At 57.0% G+C, this 16,968-nt stretch overlaps 1 protein-coding gene across 1 annotated transcript; it reads right to left on the bottom strand.

Annotated features, from left to right (window-relative positions):
* Window positions 1-4,441: 4,441 nt before the first annotated feature.
* Window positions 4,442-16,290, bottom strand: CPSF4L (cleavage and polyadenylation specific factor 4 like). The gene is given in 13 exon segments (XM_070774463.1): window positions 4,442-4,673; window positions 4,676-4,717; window positions 4,719-4,729; window positions 4,878-4,973; window positions 8,812-8,914; window positions 8,916-8,941; window positions 10,515-10,565; window positions 11,015-11,032; window positions 11,035-11,129; window positions 11,598-11,695; window positions 14,469-14,656; window positions 14,708-14,812; window positions 16,248-16,290. Coding segments are annotated over 13 exon segments (921 nt in total). The 3' UTR covers window positions 4,442-4,628.
* Between the last annotated feature and the right edge of the window lie 678 nt (window positions 16,291-16,968).

The raw sequence follows: 16,968 nt of genomic DNA, 5'->3' as shown, positions 1-16,968 counted from the left end.
TCAGTGGAGTGTTTTTTGGGAAGCCCTCTCTGCTGTCACTACTGTTATCATGCCTTCCTTTCCTGGTTTACCTAAGTTACCTGGTTACCTGGAACTTACTTGTAACTTACCTGCTAACTTGCTTACTTTTACCTGGTAACCCTAAGTTACTTTTAATACCTGCTTCTCCCTGACACAGTGTTGCTCCTACATATCACTATTACCACTCTCCATAACAAAAATATTCCTAAAAAATGTTCCTCTGTTCTGGTTACGTGCCTCTGCTGGACACTCACCTGTGAGATAAGTAGCACGTCCGTCCTTGGACAAGTGATCTAACTTAACTGGAGCCTCCTTGTTCCAGGCCGTAAAACGGGGACAGGTATACCTACTCTGCAGAGACTGGTAAGATGAGGAGTCTCAACGTAGTAGGAACGAACAATACCACCTTTGCTGACAACTCCTGTGGCCTCGTCCTGCGTCCACATCCTGACTGGAATCCAGCAAGAGGCCCCACCTCCATCCAGCCAAACTTCAGCTACCACCTGGGCGCTTGCTTTCGTCAGCCAAGCACCATTCTTCACCTGCCGCCTGCTCACAACCACCCAGTGAGGCCAAAGCGGCCGTCACATTCCCCCAGAGAGAGGGTGCAGGCTTGAGAAGGTTGGTGGTCTGGCTGCGTGCCATGTGTCACATACCCGCCCAGGGAGGAGCTGTCTGCTGGGCCAGCGTGCTCTTGGATGGTCTTGCCCCCCGCCCTCTCCCCTTCCACCAAGCGGGATAAGGCCGCTGCCTGTGTCTGCAAGACCGGCGGGCCTGGTCCCTCCACACCATCCCTCTTCTCTTCCTCCAGCGGGCCTGGCCTGGCCTCCCCCAGCCTCGCCCCATGGGTTAGGCTGCCCAGGTGGCTGACTTAGACGATGATGTAGATCACATGGTGCTCGCTGCCCCACGTCACTTCCTCACCTCCTGGGCCAAGCCTCGTTGGTACCGTCTACCTCCCCTCCCTGCCCCCGTGATCCCTCACGTAAGACGAGCACAGTATCAAATCCTGAATTTAAGGAAGCCGTCCAGGGAAGCAGCTGTCGTGCAAAAGAAACTTGATTTAATCGCCAGTTTACAGCAGTAGCTCAGGCTGGGTGCAGCGCAAGTGCCCGGGAGCGGCGTGCCTGTGTGCATGCGGCCATGGGGAGCCGAGCAGGCTGCACCCTCAAGCTGGCCGTGCGGGCATTGCACTTCCCTGCTCTACGACTAACTCGTTGCTGCCACGGACAGTGAGCCCCCACTCCTGCTGTGTCTTCAGCAGCTCGCTCACTTAGAGGAGAAGAGGAAGCGGGAAGCAGGCTGCTTCGGCCTCCTCTGTGCTGGTTAGCGGGCAGCACGGCCTTCCAGCATCTTCACTACAGAAGGTCCTCCAGTTCCCCAGACCAACGTGGGGTCTTGTGTTTTAATGAATCCTACCAGTTGACACTTACTGGCATAACAGCTCATTTTTCAACACTAAAAGAGAAAAAGTTAACCGTGTGACTTTTTGTAAATTCACATCCCAAGAGAAAAAAAATGCCGAATTCTCCTGGGCAGCATAGGAGACCGTTAGCTGGCTTACTGAGGAACCTGGCTTCTACTCTTAAATGAAGTTCCTTGTTTGGCCTGAGAAAGGCCTTGAGATCCACACCCAGCATCGCTAACCCAGAGAACAGGGCTGGACACGTAAAGAGGAGGACAGCATCGTTTGAGGAGGGCGAGCCCTGTGCCCCCCTCACCTCTCATCCCTGCACTACTGCCGTCTTGCAAAACAGAGAATGCAGAGGACAATTTACATTCTGTCTCTTGAAGGAGTGAAACATGATGGTTTTCTTCCTGATGAACCAAAGATAGCAACCAGGAAAGGCAAAGTGTGGGCTTCCCTGGTGGTCCAGTGGTTGAGAATCCGCCTGCCAATGCGGGGGACACGAGTTCAATCCCGGATCCAGGAAGACCCCACAGGCAGTGGGGCAACTAGGCCTGTGTGGGGAACTACTGAGCCCCCGGGCCCAGAGCCCAGGCTCCGCAGCCAGAGGAGCCCCCGCGACGAGAAGGCTGAGCGCAGCCAGAGGAGCCCCCGCGACGAGAAGGCTGAGCGCAGCCAGAGGAGCCCCCGCGACGAGAAGGCTGAGCGCAGCCAGAGGAGCCCCCACGACAAGAAGGCCGAGCTCCGCAGCTAGAGAGGAGCCCCCGTGACGAGGAGGCCGAGCTCCACAGCCAGAGGAGCCCCCGCGACGAGAAGGCCGAGCTCCACAGCTAGAGAAGAGCCCCCGCTGGCCGCAACTGGAGACCCAGCACAGCCAAAAATAAAATTAATTCTTTAAAAAACGCAAGCTGCGTGACATCCCCTTCCTTACCAAGCTGCCCCCTCCCCCCAGCACATCTTAAGACCATTATGTATAAATAACTCAAGGGATCACTGGGCAGCAAAACAGGGCCTGGAAGATGTCTAACTCCTTAGCCTTTTAAAGAAAGAAACTGGCAGGGGAAGCAAATAAAGTAAGGTTGAGACCTTACAATCGGAACATTTGGTTTATCAGCCAAATTGCCCCATTCTCTCTTAATTCACCAAAACCTGAGTCTGGCTTCTTAACCTGCTGCTAATCACCCCTCCCCTGGTCCTCAGCCCGGCAGCAGCCCAGCTCCATCATCACTCACCCTGTAGCATGGCCTGCTCCAGCACCTGAGCCCCAGGCAGTGGGCGGCCCCCGGCTCATGGGGCCTCGTCTGAGGATGAGGAGGCAGGCACTCTTGTCAGGGAGGGGGCCCCGCGGTGTTCCCAGGCAGGAGGAAGTACGGACCCCAGGGGCTGCTTGACAAGCTGCAGATAAAGTGAAGCCAGGAGGAAACACTGCAGACACCCCCTGTGCACAGACAAGGCGGCTTTACACAGAGGGCAGAGGCCCTGGCCAGGCATCCAGGCCGTGAATGGCCTTGTTTACAGCTTAATTGCCGAAAGCATCCCTTTGGATAGAAGTTAGAAATGGGCTTGTGAATTCCCCAATGCAGATGATCACGTCCCCCCGCCATCAGCCGTCCCACCGGGGACCAGCAGGGGTCACCCTCCTCCCCTGCCAGCGCCACCCCAGCCTCATTGCTCAGTGGTGTCCACCTCTTTGGGACACCACGGACTGTGGCCCGCCAGGCTCCCCTGTCCATGGGATTTCCCAGGCAAGAATACTGCAGTGGGTTGCTATTTCCTTCAAGGGATCGTCTGGACCCAGGGATCAAACCCACGTCTCCTGTGTCTCCTGCACTGGCAGGCAGATTATTTACCACTGAGTCATAAGGGGTGGCACTGGATACAGAACCCCTACTTAACAAGAGTCCAGTAGCTGCCCCCAGCATCCATGCTCCCCATTTGGCCTCTGTCAAACTTAACCAGCATCCAGCCATCCCCACCAGGGACCAGCAAGCATTGTCTATAGCAACCCAAACAGTAAATATTTTTGGCTTTGCAGGCCATCTGGTCTATGTTGCAGCTACTCAACTCTGCCATCGTGCCATCGTATGCGTGAGCACAGTCAGAGACAGGAAATGCAAATGATGAGCTTGGCCCCGTTCCAGTGGAACTATTTATAAGCACTGGAATTTTCATTTCTGTGTGTCAAAAAATACTACACTGGGTTTTTCTTCTTTTTTCTTCACAACCTTTAAAAAAAAGCCACCCTTAGGTTCCAGGCTGTACAGAGACAGAGGGCCCGATTCGCCCCGCAGGCTGTGCCTCGCTGACTGGGGACTTGCTCAGTCGCTCAGTCCTGTCCCACCCTGTGAGCCCATGGACTGCAGCGCTCCAGGCCTCTCTGTCCTTCACAGTCTCCCGGAGTTTGCTCAGGCTCGTGACCCAGGATGGAGGCCCTCATTATCAAGGCTTGTTATCAGTGGAAGCAGCGTCTGTTCCCACGGGGACCAGCCACGAGCAGGGTGGCCCTGACGCAGAACAGCTCTGGACCACAAAGCCTCAGCTTGGCCCCAGGTCCTTTCATTAAAACCCACACATGTGTTAATCGAGCCAAAGAGGGAGAAGGGCTCGGGGGCTGAGACGCTCTGCCAAAAGCAGAGATGACAGAGGTGCGAGGGGGTCTGGGAGGAAGGACCCCGTCTGAGCACCTTTCCCGGGATGAGCAGATGGTGGGAGGGTGAGCGTGTGGCAACAGTGCAGGGCTGGAGAGGCGCCCCCCGCCCAGCGTGCTGGAAAGGAGTGAGCGCGCCGGCCCCTGCCTTCCTGCACTCACCTTCAGGTAGCTTGGGTTGAATGAAACATTCATCTTAGGACTGAAGGAGGCATGGAGAGACAGACAATCACCGCGTGGCTCTAAGCCCCCCTTCCCACTGCCGGCTCACTAACACCCCCTGCACCAGCCTGCTGCCCCAACTGCGTGTTCTCAGACCCCACAGGGAAGGGCCTGAATAAGCTGACAGGACGGGTTAGAGCTCAGTGCGGCCAGCAGGACCAAGGAGAGGTGGGCGCAGGGGGAGCCCCGCCCCGAGAACCTCACGGGTGGATGCTGGCCGGATGCTTCACTCCCCACCTCGGGCCAGCAAAGGTACGGAAGGCTCTAGAAGCCAGAGTGGGCCCAGCACGGTGGGGTGGTGAAGGGGGGGGTCGGGTTGGTCTCTCACACTTACTGTGCAAATTGGTACCTGGGTCCTTCCGGGCAGAAGCCAGCTTTAAGTAGTTAGTACACTTTGTCCTGCGGACATGTCAGTACTTAACACAGTGGACCTGCTGGCAAAGAGAAAACGGAGGCCAGACGGATCTTCTTTAGCAAGGGAAGGTGGGGGCAGAGACAGACCGCCTCAGGAAGGTGCGTCCCTCCCTGCCGGGAGACACCCCCACATGCCCTGGAGGCCCCTTTCCGTCAGGGCCTCACTGTGCTTGCAGAAACCTCGGTCGTACCACGGACAGTGCTGGGTCTTGAAGGCCGGCTTCACGTGGAGGAACGGACGTTCCTTATTGTTGCAGTCCCCTGAAAATCCCAGCATTCTCTGTGCACGAGCAGGCGCGTCTTTGAGGTCACATCCACCCTCCTGGAACAAGACTGCCCCTGCCCCTTGCACACAGGCCACTTGCCTGCCTTCTGGGGGTCAGTGCTTTTTTTGAGGATAGCAAGAAATTTCTCCTCTCTCCTGCAAGCTAAGAAAGGTGGATCCCACCCGTATTGGCTCAGTGGGGCTTGGGTATGAATACACTCATCTGGAGGAGGTGGGGCAGGGCCAGATGTTCAGAAGGAGGGACTGGAACTGAAGGTATTCAGAGGCTACTTGGGAGAAGGAACGAGGAGAGGTGGGGAAGAGGAGACCCCTAGCCAGCAGCTAGAGATCCAGGAAGACCCCGACCCTGCGTGGAGATGTTGCTCCTCTGTCCATGGGATTTCCCAGGCAAGATACTGGAGTGGGTTGCCAGGCCCTCCTCCAGGGGATCTTCCTGACCCAGGGATCAAACCCACGTCTCTTATGTCTCCTGCACTGGCAGGCGGGTTCTTTACCACTAGCACCTCCTGGGAAGCCCTGTTCCATGGTTAAAGCTTCATCTCTACGATGAAACCTATAAGGCTTCCAGAACCTACATAGTGCTTTCTGGGGGAAATGCCGCAAGAGCAGAGCACTGCTTCAGAGTTGGCACAGAGATGAAATAAACGGGACCCAGAGGGACACCTGTGGTTTCACGGAGCCTGTGCTGTAACCCGTCTATTTATGGATCTGACCAAAACTCCTGGTTCCTAGGAGGAGCCAGCCCTATTGGCACAGACCACCAGGAGTTTGGGGAGGGAGTCTAAGCCCGCTTAGCTTCCACACAAGGCCCCAGGGGCTCTGAAGGGACAAAGGGGGAAGACTCAGCCCTTTTTTTATCTCATTCAAGTAGAGAACTGGAGAGTGTTTCCAATCTCATCCTCCTTAAAAGCCTACAACTTATCAATGAAAGATCAGAAGGAGGAATTAAGGAAACAATCCCAATTACCACTGCATCTAAAAGAATAAAATACTTAGGAATAAACCTATCTAAAGAGGCCAAAGACTTGTAGTACTCCAAAAACTAGAAGACGCTGATGAAAGAAATCACCAATGATACAAGCTGATGGAAAGATGTACTGTGTGCTTAGACTGGAGGAACCCGCAGTGCTAGAAAGACTGTACTACTCAAGGCAGGGACCTCCCCGATGGCTCAATGGTAAAGAATCTGCCCGCAATGCGGGAGACATGGGTTCAATCCCTGGGTCAGGAAGATCTCCTGGAGGAGGAAATGGCAACCCACTCCAGCACTCTTGCCTGAAAAATCCCATGGACAGAGAAGCCTGGAGGGCTACGGTCCACAGGGTTGCAAAGAGGTGGACATGACTTAGCGACTCAGCACAACACACAGGACCCAAGGCAATCTACAGATTCAACACAAACCCCATCAAATTACCAGTGGCATTTTCCACAGGTTTTTTGTTTTATATGTGTGTATGTATGTGTGTGTGTAAAATAGATAACCAACAGAGACCTACCGTATAGCATGGGAAACTGTACTCAATATTTTTTAATAATTTATAATGGAAAAAGATCTGAAAAAATGCATATATATATATATATATATAAATATATAAATGAATCACTTTGCTGTAGCCTGAAACTAACACAACATTGTAAATCAACTGTACTTAAAAAAAGAAAAAAAGAAAAAAAACCCTGCAACTTAGTGCTTTTCAGGGCCAAAAGGAACACCACAATGTCAATTCCACTGGTTTCCAAACAGGTCTATTCTATACCTCGGGCTTCCGCAAAGCGAGGTCTCTCCTGAGCCCCGAAGAACGCCATGGCTTCCCCAGAATTCAACCTCCGCCCTTTCGCAGTCCTCTCATTTCACAAAGGAGGACACCGGGGCTCCGAGAGGAGAGACCTCGCGTCCATTACCACCGGCTTCCTCACACTGAAAGGTGTGCGTGCAGCTGTCCGCGTGGGCTCTCGGCACAGCGCTCCCCTGGGCTCCAGCCTTCGGAAGAAGGGAGGTGACCCCCGATCCCCAGCAGTGGCAGAGGCGGCCTTTTCCGCGCCGCCCGGGGCGGCTTCCGTTCCTCTTTCCGCCAGCAGGTGGCGCCCGCCCCCCGCATGCCGTCGGCCGGCCCGCCCCGGCTGGTACCTCTGGGACGGGCACTCGTCCACTTGCAGGGCCAGGACCCCCGCTTCCTACCTCCTTTCAGCGGCCCTTTCCCGCTGCTACATCTCCCCAACAATAGTTTTTAAGTAAAACCATTCCTTCCAGTAAGACCAATAATTACACTTTGATAAGCACAGTATATCTAATAGAGACATTCATTCATTCACTCCAAGAGCCAAAAAAGAAAAAACCTGGCTTACACATCACAACCCTGGTGTCCACACACGCCCTCACGCTGGGGATTGCGTGAGGGCAGACAGGGACCTGGTCCTGTTCCCAAATCCATGCCCAGCACGGCCCCCATTCCCCGAAGGAAACCAGGCAAGGTTAATTAAAAGAATAAAGTGTCGTTTTAACTTATGACCAAGGAGGGGCCAGGCTCCGGATAAACTCGGTCCTTTCCTACAAGGGACGCACAAGCTGGCAGCCCTCATGAACTGCCACCACTGGCCGGGAGGGGCAGGAAACAGGATTGAGCCCGAGGGAAGCTCTTGCTGACCCTGAGGGGGACGCCTTCTTCCTGGATACCCAGGACTCCCCCCCACCCCATCAACACTAATGAGGGACAGCTGCCCGCAGCCCCACTGACGTCTCAAAGCCCAGCTGCCTGGCTCAGAGGTGTCCCTGGAGGCTGGCCCGCCCCCCTCCGAGTCCCTCTTCAGAATACAGTTTGAAAACCACTGGACTAGATAATCCTTAAAGCTTCTTCCAGCTCTGAAAAGCAGTGAACTGTAAAAGTTTATCGGGAAAGCTAAGACCTGAAACATACGCACAGATCCCGTTCTTAAAGGAGGCAGTGGCTTCCCCCTGCCTGGCCCCTCGATGGCAAGAGAAAGACTGGAGTCAGAGGGAGGGGACGCGCGGGTCACACAAGGTCTCTGCAGGGGGCCGAACTTATGAAGCTCATGACGGCCCCTTCACGGTGACCCTCTGCTGCTCATCAGTGATGCTGAGGCAGTCTAGTCGCTCAGTTGGGTCTGACTCTTTGCGGCCCCATGGACTGTAGACTCCTCTGTCCGTGGGATTTCCCAGGCAAGAACACTGGAGTGGGTTGCTGTTTCCTTCTCCAGGGGATCTTCCCGACCCAGGAAACAAACCTGGGTCTCCTGCACTGCAGGGGGATTCTTTACTGACGGAGCTAGGAGAGAAGCCCCCAATCAGTGATGCTAGTTTTCCGTTTAGGGAAGCGATGTAAAGCTTTCTTCTAAAGGAAGTGAAAAATAGCGAGACGGTTGAAAGAGGCGGTGATGGGGCGCGGCGATGGGGCAGGTGCGTCCAGCCCCACCGTGAAAGTGCGGGCTGTTTGGGAAACACTGGCTCCGACACTCCCTGGGGCTCCAGAGACCGCCTCCTTTCCAGACAGCCCGTCTGGCTGTGTGATTAGCCGGACGGGGCAGGGTAACAATTCGGCCTTTGATTCCCGCCCCACCCTCCCCTTCCCTGGGGCGGGGCAGGGCGGGGGTGGGGAGGACGGGCTTCGTGAGCCTGAGCCTGGCAAGGCAGTGGAGCGGGGCTCAGAAGACAGGTCCGATTTTTCTAGAGGGGTTGGAGAAGTAGGGTGGCCTGGCCTGCCACCTGGGACGCTCGAGACCTCCTTTGGGGGCCCTTCCCAAACTTCCTTCCCCTGCCTCAGGGCGGGGGGCAGCGCAGGAAGGGGCATCGCCCACCAGACTTGAAGGAGAAGTGGCACTCGGGCATCCTGGCCACGTCATACTGGTGCAGGAACTTGCACTGGTCGCCCTTCTTGCACACCACTGGCTTCTCGCCCCTGGTCGTGCCGGAACGGGCACAGCTTCCCTGGGGACCCAGAGCACCTGGATGGGGGCCCCACGCACCCAGAGCCTGGGCCCAGCTCAGCCCTAGCAGGAGGTACCGCCATCCATTCCCCTCGTGGAGGCTGGAACTGGGGGCCAGAGACGTCTTAACAGACAGCCCCCAGCCCTCTCTGCCCGACGTGATGCTCGGGCCCTTCTTGAACCCCAAGAATGCCCCCCCAGGGCAGACACCTCCCAAAGCACCCATCACACCCCATCCCCTCCAGCCTGACCATGCAGGGGTGGGAGGGGGGGTGTTGGTTTCCAGCCCTGGTCCCTCCAGGCCCCCAACCCAGCAAGGTCCCAGCACAAAGGAAGAACTCGTTAAGGGCCTGCGGAACTCATGTCTTAAAAAATAATACAAATGCTATGTTTCCTGATTCCGGAGATCTAACGTGGTGACGTGAGAGCCAACCTTGTAACAATTCAGAAGGAAATGGAAAGGTTCTATTTCGCTCTTTGTCGTCTTAGTTCAGGCGGTCTTGCCGTCAGGAAGGACACCCCTCAGTTTCTAAACAGGATACCCCTCAGTTTCTAAACAGGACTGGTGTTGTGCTGATCCAACTCTATGGTAGCGTTTTCGGGAGGTGTTCCTTCTGATGGTCTTACTCTCCACCTCTGGCCATTGGCTCACCTGGCTCTGACCTTCCAGACCTAAGAACACTTTTCTTTCTTTGCAAGAGGGTATCTCTGTGAAACCCTGCTCTAGAGACTGGATGGACCAAGCTGAGGATTCAAAGCCTGGAGTGACCAACCAGTTCATTGCTCCTCCTCACCCCACTGTCCAGGGCTGCCCCAAACATGAACTAGTCACGTGGCCACACGGGCTCCCGGTCCCCTGCCTGGGCCCCTCCTGGCCTCCCAGCTTCCCCGGAACAGAATCACTTGGATCCTAAAAGCAGGTCCTAAACTCATTCCAGGTTTCTCAACCTAACTCTAGAGGGGAACTGGAGACCCCCAAATTGGAGGCAAGACTTCTGGGGGCAACTGGATTTCTACAGGAAGAGCCCATGAGTGGTTCAGAAGCCAGAAGACGGGAACCCCTGATTTATGTCAGCCCCCGTTCACAGAATGTCTGCAATGGGGGAGAGAGGTTTGGAAGAGCGCACAGTTGGGCCCCTTTGGGGAGGGGGAGACATAAGTTTCTGAGACTGCACCCTGAACTTTCTTAGGACACAGGAATGGAGGGGGCCACTAAACAGGTCCCAGATTAACTCAGAGGGGCAGGAAGGAAGTCCCTCTCCTGGCCAGGGGAAAATTAAGAACTCAGGGGCCTCCTGGGAGCACACACTTGACACCCACAAACACTCCCACCTACAGCTGGGCAGAAAGAAGGGACTGTCTCCTTGCAGGCAGCCGTGCCTGCCCTAACGGGTGCTATGAAGTCAGGGACATCCCTGGGAGGTGGCGGGTAGCCCCCTTGATGGCCCCACCCACTTGCCCTTTGCCCTGAGAATGAACTCATGCCCCTTCCCACCTCCCCTTCCTCACGTGCAAATCCAGCACCCCAGTCCGGGCCAAGGTGAGCCTGCCAGCCCTCACCTCTGCCCACTCGCCTTTTTCACAGAGCCCTTTGGTGAAGAAGGTGCACACAGCTGTGCCTGACTCTGGGGGCGATGTGCCTGACTCTGGGAGCAAAGAAGACAGAGGGGGCACTATGGCTGCTAGAGGGCCTTCACCCCCTGCCCCCCGAGGCGTAGACCTCTAGGTGCTGGCCTCTGGGAACCAGCCTCTGGACTCAACAGCTAAGCGCCCTGAACTCTGCAGTGGAGACGATGGACTGGGGGCCCAAGGCTGGCCTGGCGCTCAGGCGGCCCGTGGGGTCATCCCAGCTTCTTTCAATTGACCCCTCTAGGGTCTCCACTTTGCCAGCAGCCTGCCCCGTTTTCTGGCTTCCTGGAAAGGATGTAAGGGGGACAGGGGGGTGCCTGAGAAGCAAGAGGCTACGCTGGGGGGTCCCAGCCGGACAGGACGGTGGGCCAGAGCCCTCCTCTACCTCTCTGGTGAGCAGCTGAGAGGAAGCTGGGGGCGGACTAGGGGTCCCGGCAGCACTCACTGTCCATGGCCTGGAAATCAGAAGCCCAGTGCCCTTCTGCGTCTCCACCTCCTTCTCGAAGGCGAAGGCCAGCCGCTCCAGCCCCACGATGACCTCCTGCACCCTCCCCGCCCTCCTGGGGCTGCAGAAAGGCACTCAGGCCTCCAAGGTGGACCTTATTATATAGCTCCTCGGAGGCCCTTAAAGGGCCAGGCTCTGCGGGGGCCCTCCATCCCCCCACCCCGGCGGGCTGCACCCCCGCGCCCGGCCGTTTCCCGCTCCTGCCCCACGCAGGGGCGCAGAGCCCGGGGCCCCACACCCCACCCCGGGAACACAAGACCCGTTCCAGATGCGCGCTGCTGGGTAGGGACGAGCGAGCCCCCCCTCCCCGCCACTGCTCGTCTGCAGACTCCCAAACACGCAGCGTCCCCAAACCTGTGTTCAGGTGACTTTGTGGGGGTTTTTGGCCCAGCACCGGGTCTTGGTTGCAACGTGTGGGATCTAGTTCCCCGACCAGGGATCGAACCCAGGCCCCCTGCATCGGGCGCTCAGAGTCTTAGCCACTGGGCCGCCAGGGAAGTCCCCGCAGGTTCACACTTTTCACGTGAAGGCACGGCCGCAGGTGTAAGCTGTGAGGAGAGTTGCACAAGCCAGCCTCAGCGAGGCCGCCCTAATGCTCAGATTCACAGGAGCTGGAGGAGCCTGGGAGCCGGAGGGCGAAGGGGTGGGGCGAGGGTGCGAGAGGGTGGGGCGAGGGTGCGGCGGGATCAGGCCCACCCCCCATCCCCGCCCCAGTTACCCTACCATCGGGCCCCCGCCCGCGGGGACCCCTGACGCCCCTCCTCCGGCCTGAGTGACAAGCAGGAGCGAGCTCTTCACACGAGAGCAGGGAGAAGAAATCCGGGGGAATCGGAAATCTCTGAATGAATAGCGCTTTGTTCGCCCGGCACACAATCCCGAGCCGGCCGGGGCGGGCGGGCGGGCGGGCCGAGCAGGGGCCGCGGCCTCCCAGCCCGGATTCCGCGGGCCACCCGCGCGCCTCCCGCCCCTGAGAAAGCGCTTTGTACACGAAATCTCTATGCAAATGTTGTTTTATGATCACTACACCACCCCTGCCCCCAGGCCCGGGACGTCTGCAGAGGCTCTCAAAGGAGCACTTGAGGACTCTAACCCGGGCCGGCCTCCACCTCCCGCCGCTCTGGCCCCCCGCGGCCTTCCCCCTCCACCAGGCTGAGGTCTCAGCGTTGCGGGGGAATGGACGCCCGCAACCCAGGCGCCCTCCTTGCTGGACAGAGCGGGCAAGGCCGGCAGCACCCGACAGGCCCGCAGCTGGGCCAACACGACGGAGCCTGCTGGCTTTTGTTTCCGCGTGGCCTTCGCTCCCAGAGTTGTCGTTGTTGTTTTGAACTCCGGTCAGAAAAGGAAACAGAGATAGGCCCCTGGAGCCCCGGAGGGGAGGGGTGGGGCAGGGGCAGGATCCAGGAGACTCCAGAGCTCGGAGCTCCCGCCAGCTGCACCCCCGGGAGCCAGAGGGGTTGGGGGGCGGGGGAGGGCTCTCAGAAGGGGGGGGGGTCTGGTGACGATGGGGGAGGGGAGGGAAAGTGTCGGGGAGCGGGGCGGGGGGGTCAGCAGTGTGAGAGAAGGGGCATGGTGCACCAGGGCAGGCCAAGGCAAGGTCAGGGCCTCGGTTCTGTGGAAGCATGGGCCCTGGACCTGGAGCGCCTTTTAGGACTGTTTTCTGTTTTTTGTTTTAATCATGAAGCCCGTGGGGAGCTCGTTCAAGGTGCTGTCACACACACAGCACCCTGAAGAACGGAGTGTCAGGAGACCACTTTGCGGATGGTACAAAATAATAATTATAGTCCTGGAGATGTCTTTGGGGGCGCCTCCCAGCACCTTGGTGGCCCGAAAAGACTTCATCATAAGGGCTGACGAGGAGACCGCTCCCTCATCCACCCCCGCCCCGCCCTCCTCTCCTGGCCAAGGCCCCCCACCGCCCCCCACCCCCAGAAGGTGCGTGCAGGCTGACGTCGGTGGGTTCCCTCCTCCTCTGCCTTGCTGTCCGCTGTGCAGCGTGAGTGACAGCACCGTGCTCGCAGGATGTGGGCTTCTCCAAATCCCTCTGGGAGTGGGCTGCCTGGTCTCCTCCAGGAGGTTCCAAGTCCTCACCTCGCCTGCCTGTGGCTGTAACCTTATTTGGAAACTGGGTCTCCGCAGACACAGATGCAATTAAATTAAAGATCTCAAGGTGAGATCATCCTGGAATTCAGGTGAATCCTAAACACAATGACGGGTGTCCTTATAAGAGAATAGAAGGCGACTGGAGACGCTGAGATGCAGAAGAGCCCCACAGAAGGAGCCTCGCGAAAGCCGGGAAGAGACTGGAGGCACCCGAGGGACCCCACGGGAGGCCGCCCCCACTGGAAGCTACGAGCGGACCAAGGGCTCCTCCCGCAGGGGCTCCGGAAGGAACCAACCTGTGAACCTCCAGGTGTGCACCAGGTGTGCCCAGCCGTGTCCGACTCTTCGAGCCCCCTTGGACTGTAGCCCGCTGGGCTCCTCTGTCCGTCTCCAGGCAAGAGTGGGTTGCCATTTCCTCCTCCAGGGGATCTTCCCCACCCAGGGATCGAACCTGCATCCTTGGCATCTCCCGCATTGGCAGGGGGTTCTTTATCACTGTACCACCTGGGAAGCCCTTTGACACCTCAGTAGTGAGAGTGAACTTCTGTTGCTTTAAGCCACCGCCTTTGTGGCCATTTGTTACAGCAGCTTCAGGAAACATCTTCCCACCTGGAGACCGAGCTTCGCAAGTCCCCGCCCTTTTTACAGAGGCGCAAATAAGCATGCAGACAGGTTGGGCGATTGGCAAGGTCCCACAGCTCCTGAGCATCAGAGCTGGGAGCTGGGGGGGCTTCCCTGGTGGCCCAGAGTTAAGACTCGGCACTTCCACTGCAGGGGACATGACTTCAATCACTGGTCAGAACAAAGATCCCGCATGCCACGCAGCCAAGAAAAAAGAAAAACTTGGACATGACCTAAATACCCATCAGTTAGTCTGCCTGGTTAAAAAAATTATTAAAAAAAAAAAAGAAGAAGTATTGAGAGTCAGATCTGGGTCTCCCATCTGGCAGGCCCTTTGCATCTTCTCTGTCTCAGAACTAGGGGAGCTGCCCACCCTGCATCCCCATTTATATTCCTCCCTCAGGGTTCTGGAGTGGACCGTGGATCATGCAAGGATAAAAAGCCAGCCCCAGGCCAGGGGAACCCTGGCGACGCCTGGGGGAGGGTGCTGGGCTGGGGCAGGGGTGGAGGGAGCTCTGGCATGTCCCCTCTGGAACCTTCCATCTCCTCTTCTGTGCCCTGGAGCTGATCCCCCAGCAATTGTGTTTTCATTTATTAATTAATTCATGGCTGCAAAGTGGACATGCAAATCACTGTACAAACAGTGGTGTTAATTTTTAATCACCATCATTACGAGCTTCTCATTGAACTCGGACTGCGGATTTCCTGAGTCATCATCCCTGCGCTCCTTTCCCTTTCTGAAAGCACAGCTCTGAAAAGCAGGGTCTGTGGGAGCTCTGCAATTCTCCTGCCTGGAACTGGCTGAGGTCATGGAGGTCATGAGCTCTGCCAGGCCTGGGATGGGTCCCAGCCAGGGCTTTTCTGGGTAGCGTGTGGCCACACACCCCCTGGGTACCCATGCATCTGCCTTACCCCCAACTCGAACGCTAGCACTGGCATCGGGCAGGTCAGGGTTCACACCTTGGTTCTGTGGGTCCCCAGCCTGCTGTCCCAGGCCACCTCTCTGAACCTCAGATTCTGCGACAGTAAAAGGGAGACCCACAGCATGACCTCTGGGGGAAATGAGGTTGGTGAGAAGTCCACGTGGATGCCTGACACAGCAGGTAGGTGCTGTGAGGTGTGACCCAATGTTCAAGGACCCAAGTGTCCCGCCCCCAGGCCCCTGGGGCCACCCTTCTCCAAATTTATTATTCCGTCCAGCCCCTCATAAAAGGTCCTTCAGGGTGGGGGCAGGGGGCTCCACGCCATGCAAGTGTTGCTGGAGGGGCTCTAGGTCCAGTAGGGATGGGCCTGGCTGCTGGAGAGCTGTTCGGGGAGGACAGAGGGCAGAGGAAGCACCACCTCCCGCCGTGACACACAGCTGCTGCTCTGGGCCAGGAACAGTGGGCCCGCGTGCCCTGCCCCTTTGCTGCTCTTTGTGCCTGAGATGCCACTTGGCGGGGACAGCTGTTGGTCTCACAAGAGGCATTGGACGTGCAGGGCAGGGATGTCCAGCAGCTGGGACGGTCCTGCTGTGTCCCTGCCCCGGAGCTTGGCCTCTGGGAGCCCGCAGTTCTAGGAAATCTGCTCTGGGTGGGGCATCCCCTTCCCCCAGGGGCACGGACCCAGTAACAGGGCTACTGACCCTCCCAGGTTTCTCATCATGGCTTCCTCCAGTCTTCTGCAACCGCTCAAGAGGCTTCTACCCATTTTGCAGATAAACCAAGGCCCAGAGAGGTGAAGCAATCGCTTAAAGCTCATGCAGCAAGTGGATGTCAGAATGGGAACCTAGACTCCTGACTCTGTGTGTGTGTGTGTTAGTGGCTCGGTCGTGTCTGGCTCCGTGACCCCATGGACTGTAGCCCGCCAGGCTCCTCTGTTCATGGGATTCTCCAAGCGAGAATACTAGAGTGAGTTGCCATTTCCTCCTCCAGGAGCTCTTCCTGACCCAGGGAACGAATGTGTGTGCATCGCAGGCAGATTCTTTACCATCTGAGCCACCAGGGAAGCCCAGACTCCTAACTATTGAACCTACTTGCTGCTGCTAAGTCATGTCAGTTGTGTCCGACTCTGTGTGACCCCATAGACGGCAGCCCACCAGGCTCCCCCATCCCTGGGATTCTCCAGGCAAGAACACTGGAGTGGGTTGCCATTTCCTTCTCCAATGCATGAAAGTGAAAAGTGAAATTGAAGTTGCTCAGTAGTGTCCGAACCTACTTGCTGCTGCTGCTAAGTTGCTTCAGTCGTGTCCGACTCTGTGCAACTCCGTAGACAGCAGCCTACCAGGCTGCCCCGTCCCTGGGATTCTCCAGGCAAGAACACTGGAGTGGGTTGCCATTTCTTTCTCCAATGCATGAAAGTGAAAAGTGAAAGTGAAGTCACTCAGTCGTGTCCGAACCTACTTACGGGACTACAAAACCCCAGGGAGAAAGCCATTCATTCTCTTCTACAATTGAAAAGAACCAGTGCTCACTGGCTTTGGTGAGCTTCCCAAAGACCACCAGCTCAGTCTGCATGACCACAAGCTCCTCCAGTCAACAAAACTGCAGTTCAGGAAAGACACCCCCCACCCCATCCAGACTGGTAAGACTACCAAGACCTCCGTGACCCAAGGCTGTGCCTGTGGGCTGGCATGTGGATTGTACTTCTAGCCAGAGAGTCAAAGAGACAGGACATTTGGGGCTCAGGGAATCAGTCCTGGCCCAGGGAATGTCCCAATAGCTTATCTCTTCCAATGAGAGAGAGAGACTGAGATTTGAAGGTGCTACACTGCTGCTCTGAAGTTGAGGGCGGGGGCACAAGCCAAGGAAACAGCCTCTAAAAGTTGGAAGAGGCAAAAAAATGAATTCTCCCCTGGAACCCCCAGAAGGAAGGCAGGCCTGCCAGCACCGTGATCCTAGCTCAGTGAGGCCCTTTCTAACCTCCAGAGTTGTGAGACGACACATCTGTGTTGGGGTTCCCAGGTGGCACCAGGGGTAAAGAATCTGCCTGCCAAAGAAGGAGATGCAAATGACTGGGGTTTGACCCCTGGGTCAGGAAGATCCCCTGGAGGAGGAAATGGCAACCTCCTCTGGGATTCTTGCCTGGGAAATCCCATGGACAGAGGAGCCTGGTGGGCTACAGTCCATGGGGCCGCAGAGAGTCAGACATGACTGAAGCCACCGAGCGCGCACACATTTGGTACAGTAACAACA

The sequence above is a fragment of the Bos indicus genome, chromosome 19, assembly GCF_029378745.1.
Source record: "Bos indicus isolate NIAB-ARS_2022 breed Sahiwal x Tharparkar chromosome 19, NIAB-ARS_B.indTharparkar_mat_pri_1.0, whole genome shotgun sequence".
In the NCBI taxonomy this organism is placed as follows: Eukaryota; Metazoa; Chordata; class Mammalia; order Artiodactyla; family Bovidae; genus Bos; species Bos indicus.
The sequence above is the reverse complement of the archived record's forward strand: the minus strand, read 5'-3'. Positions and strand labels throughout refer to the sequence as shown.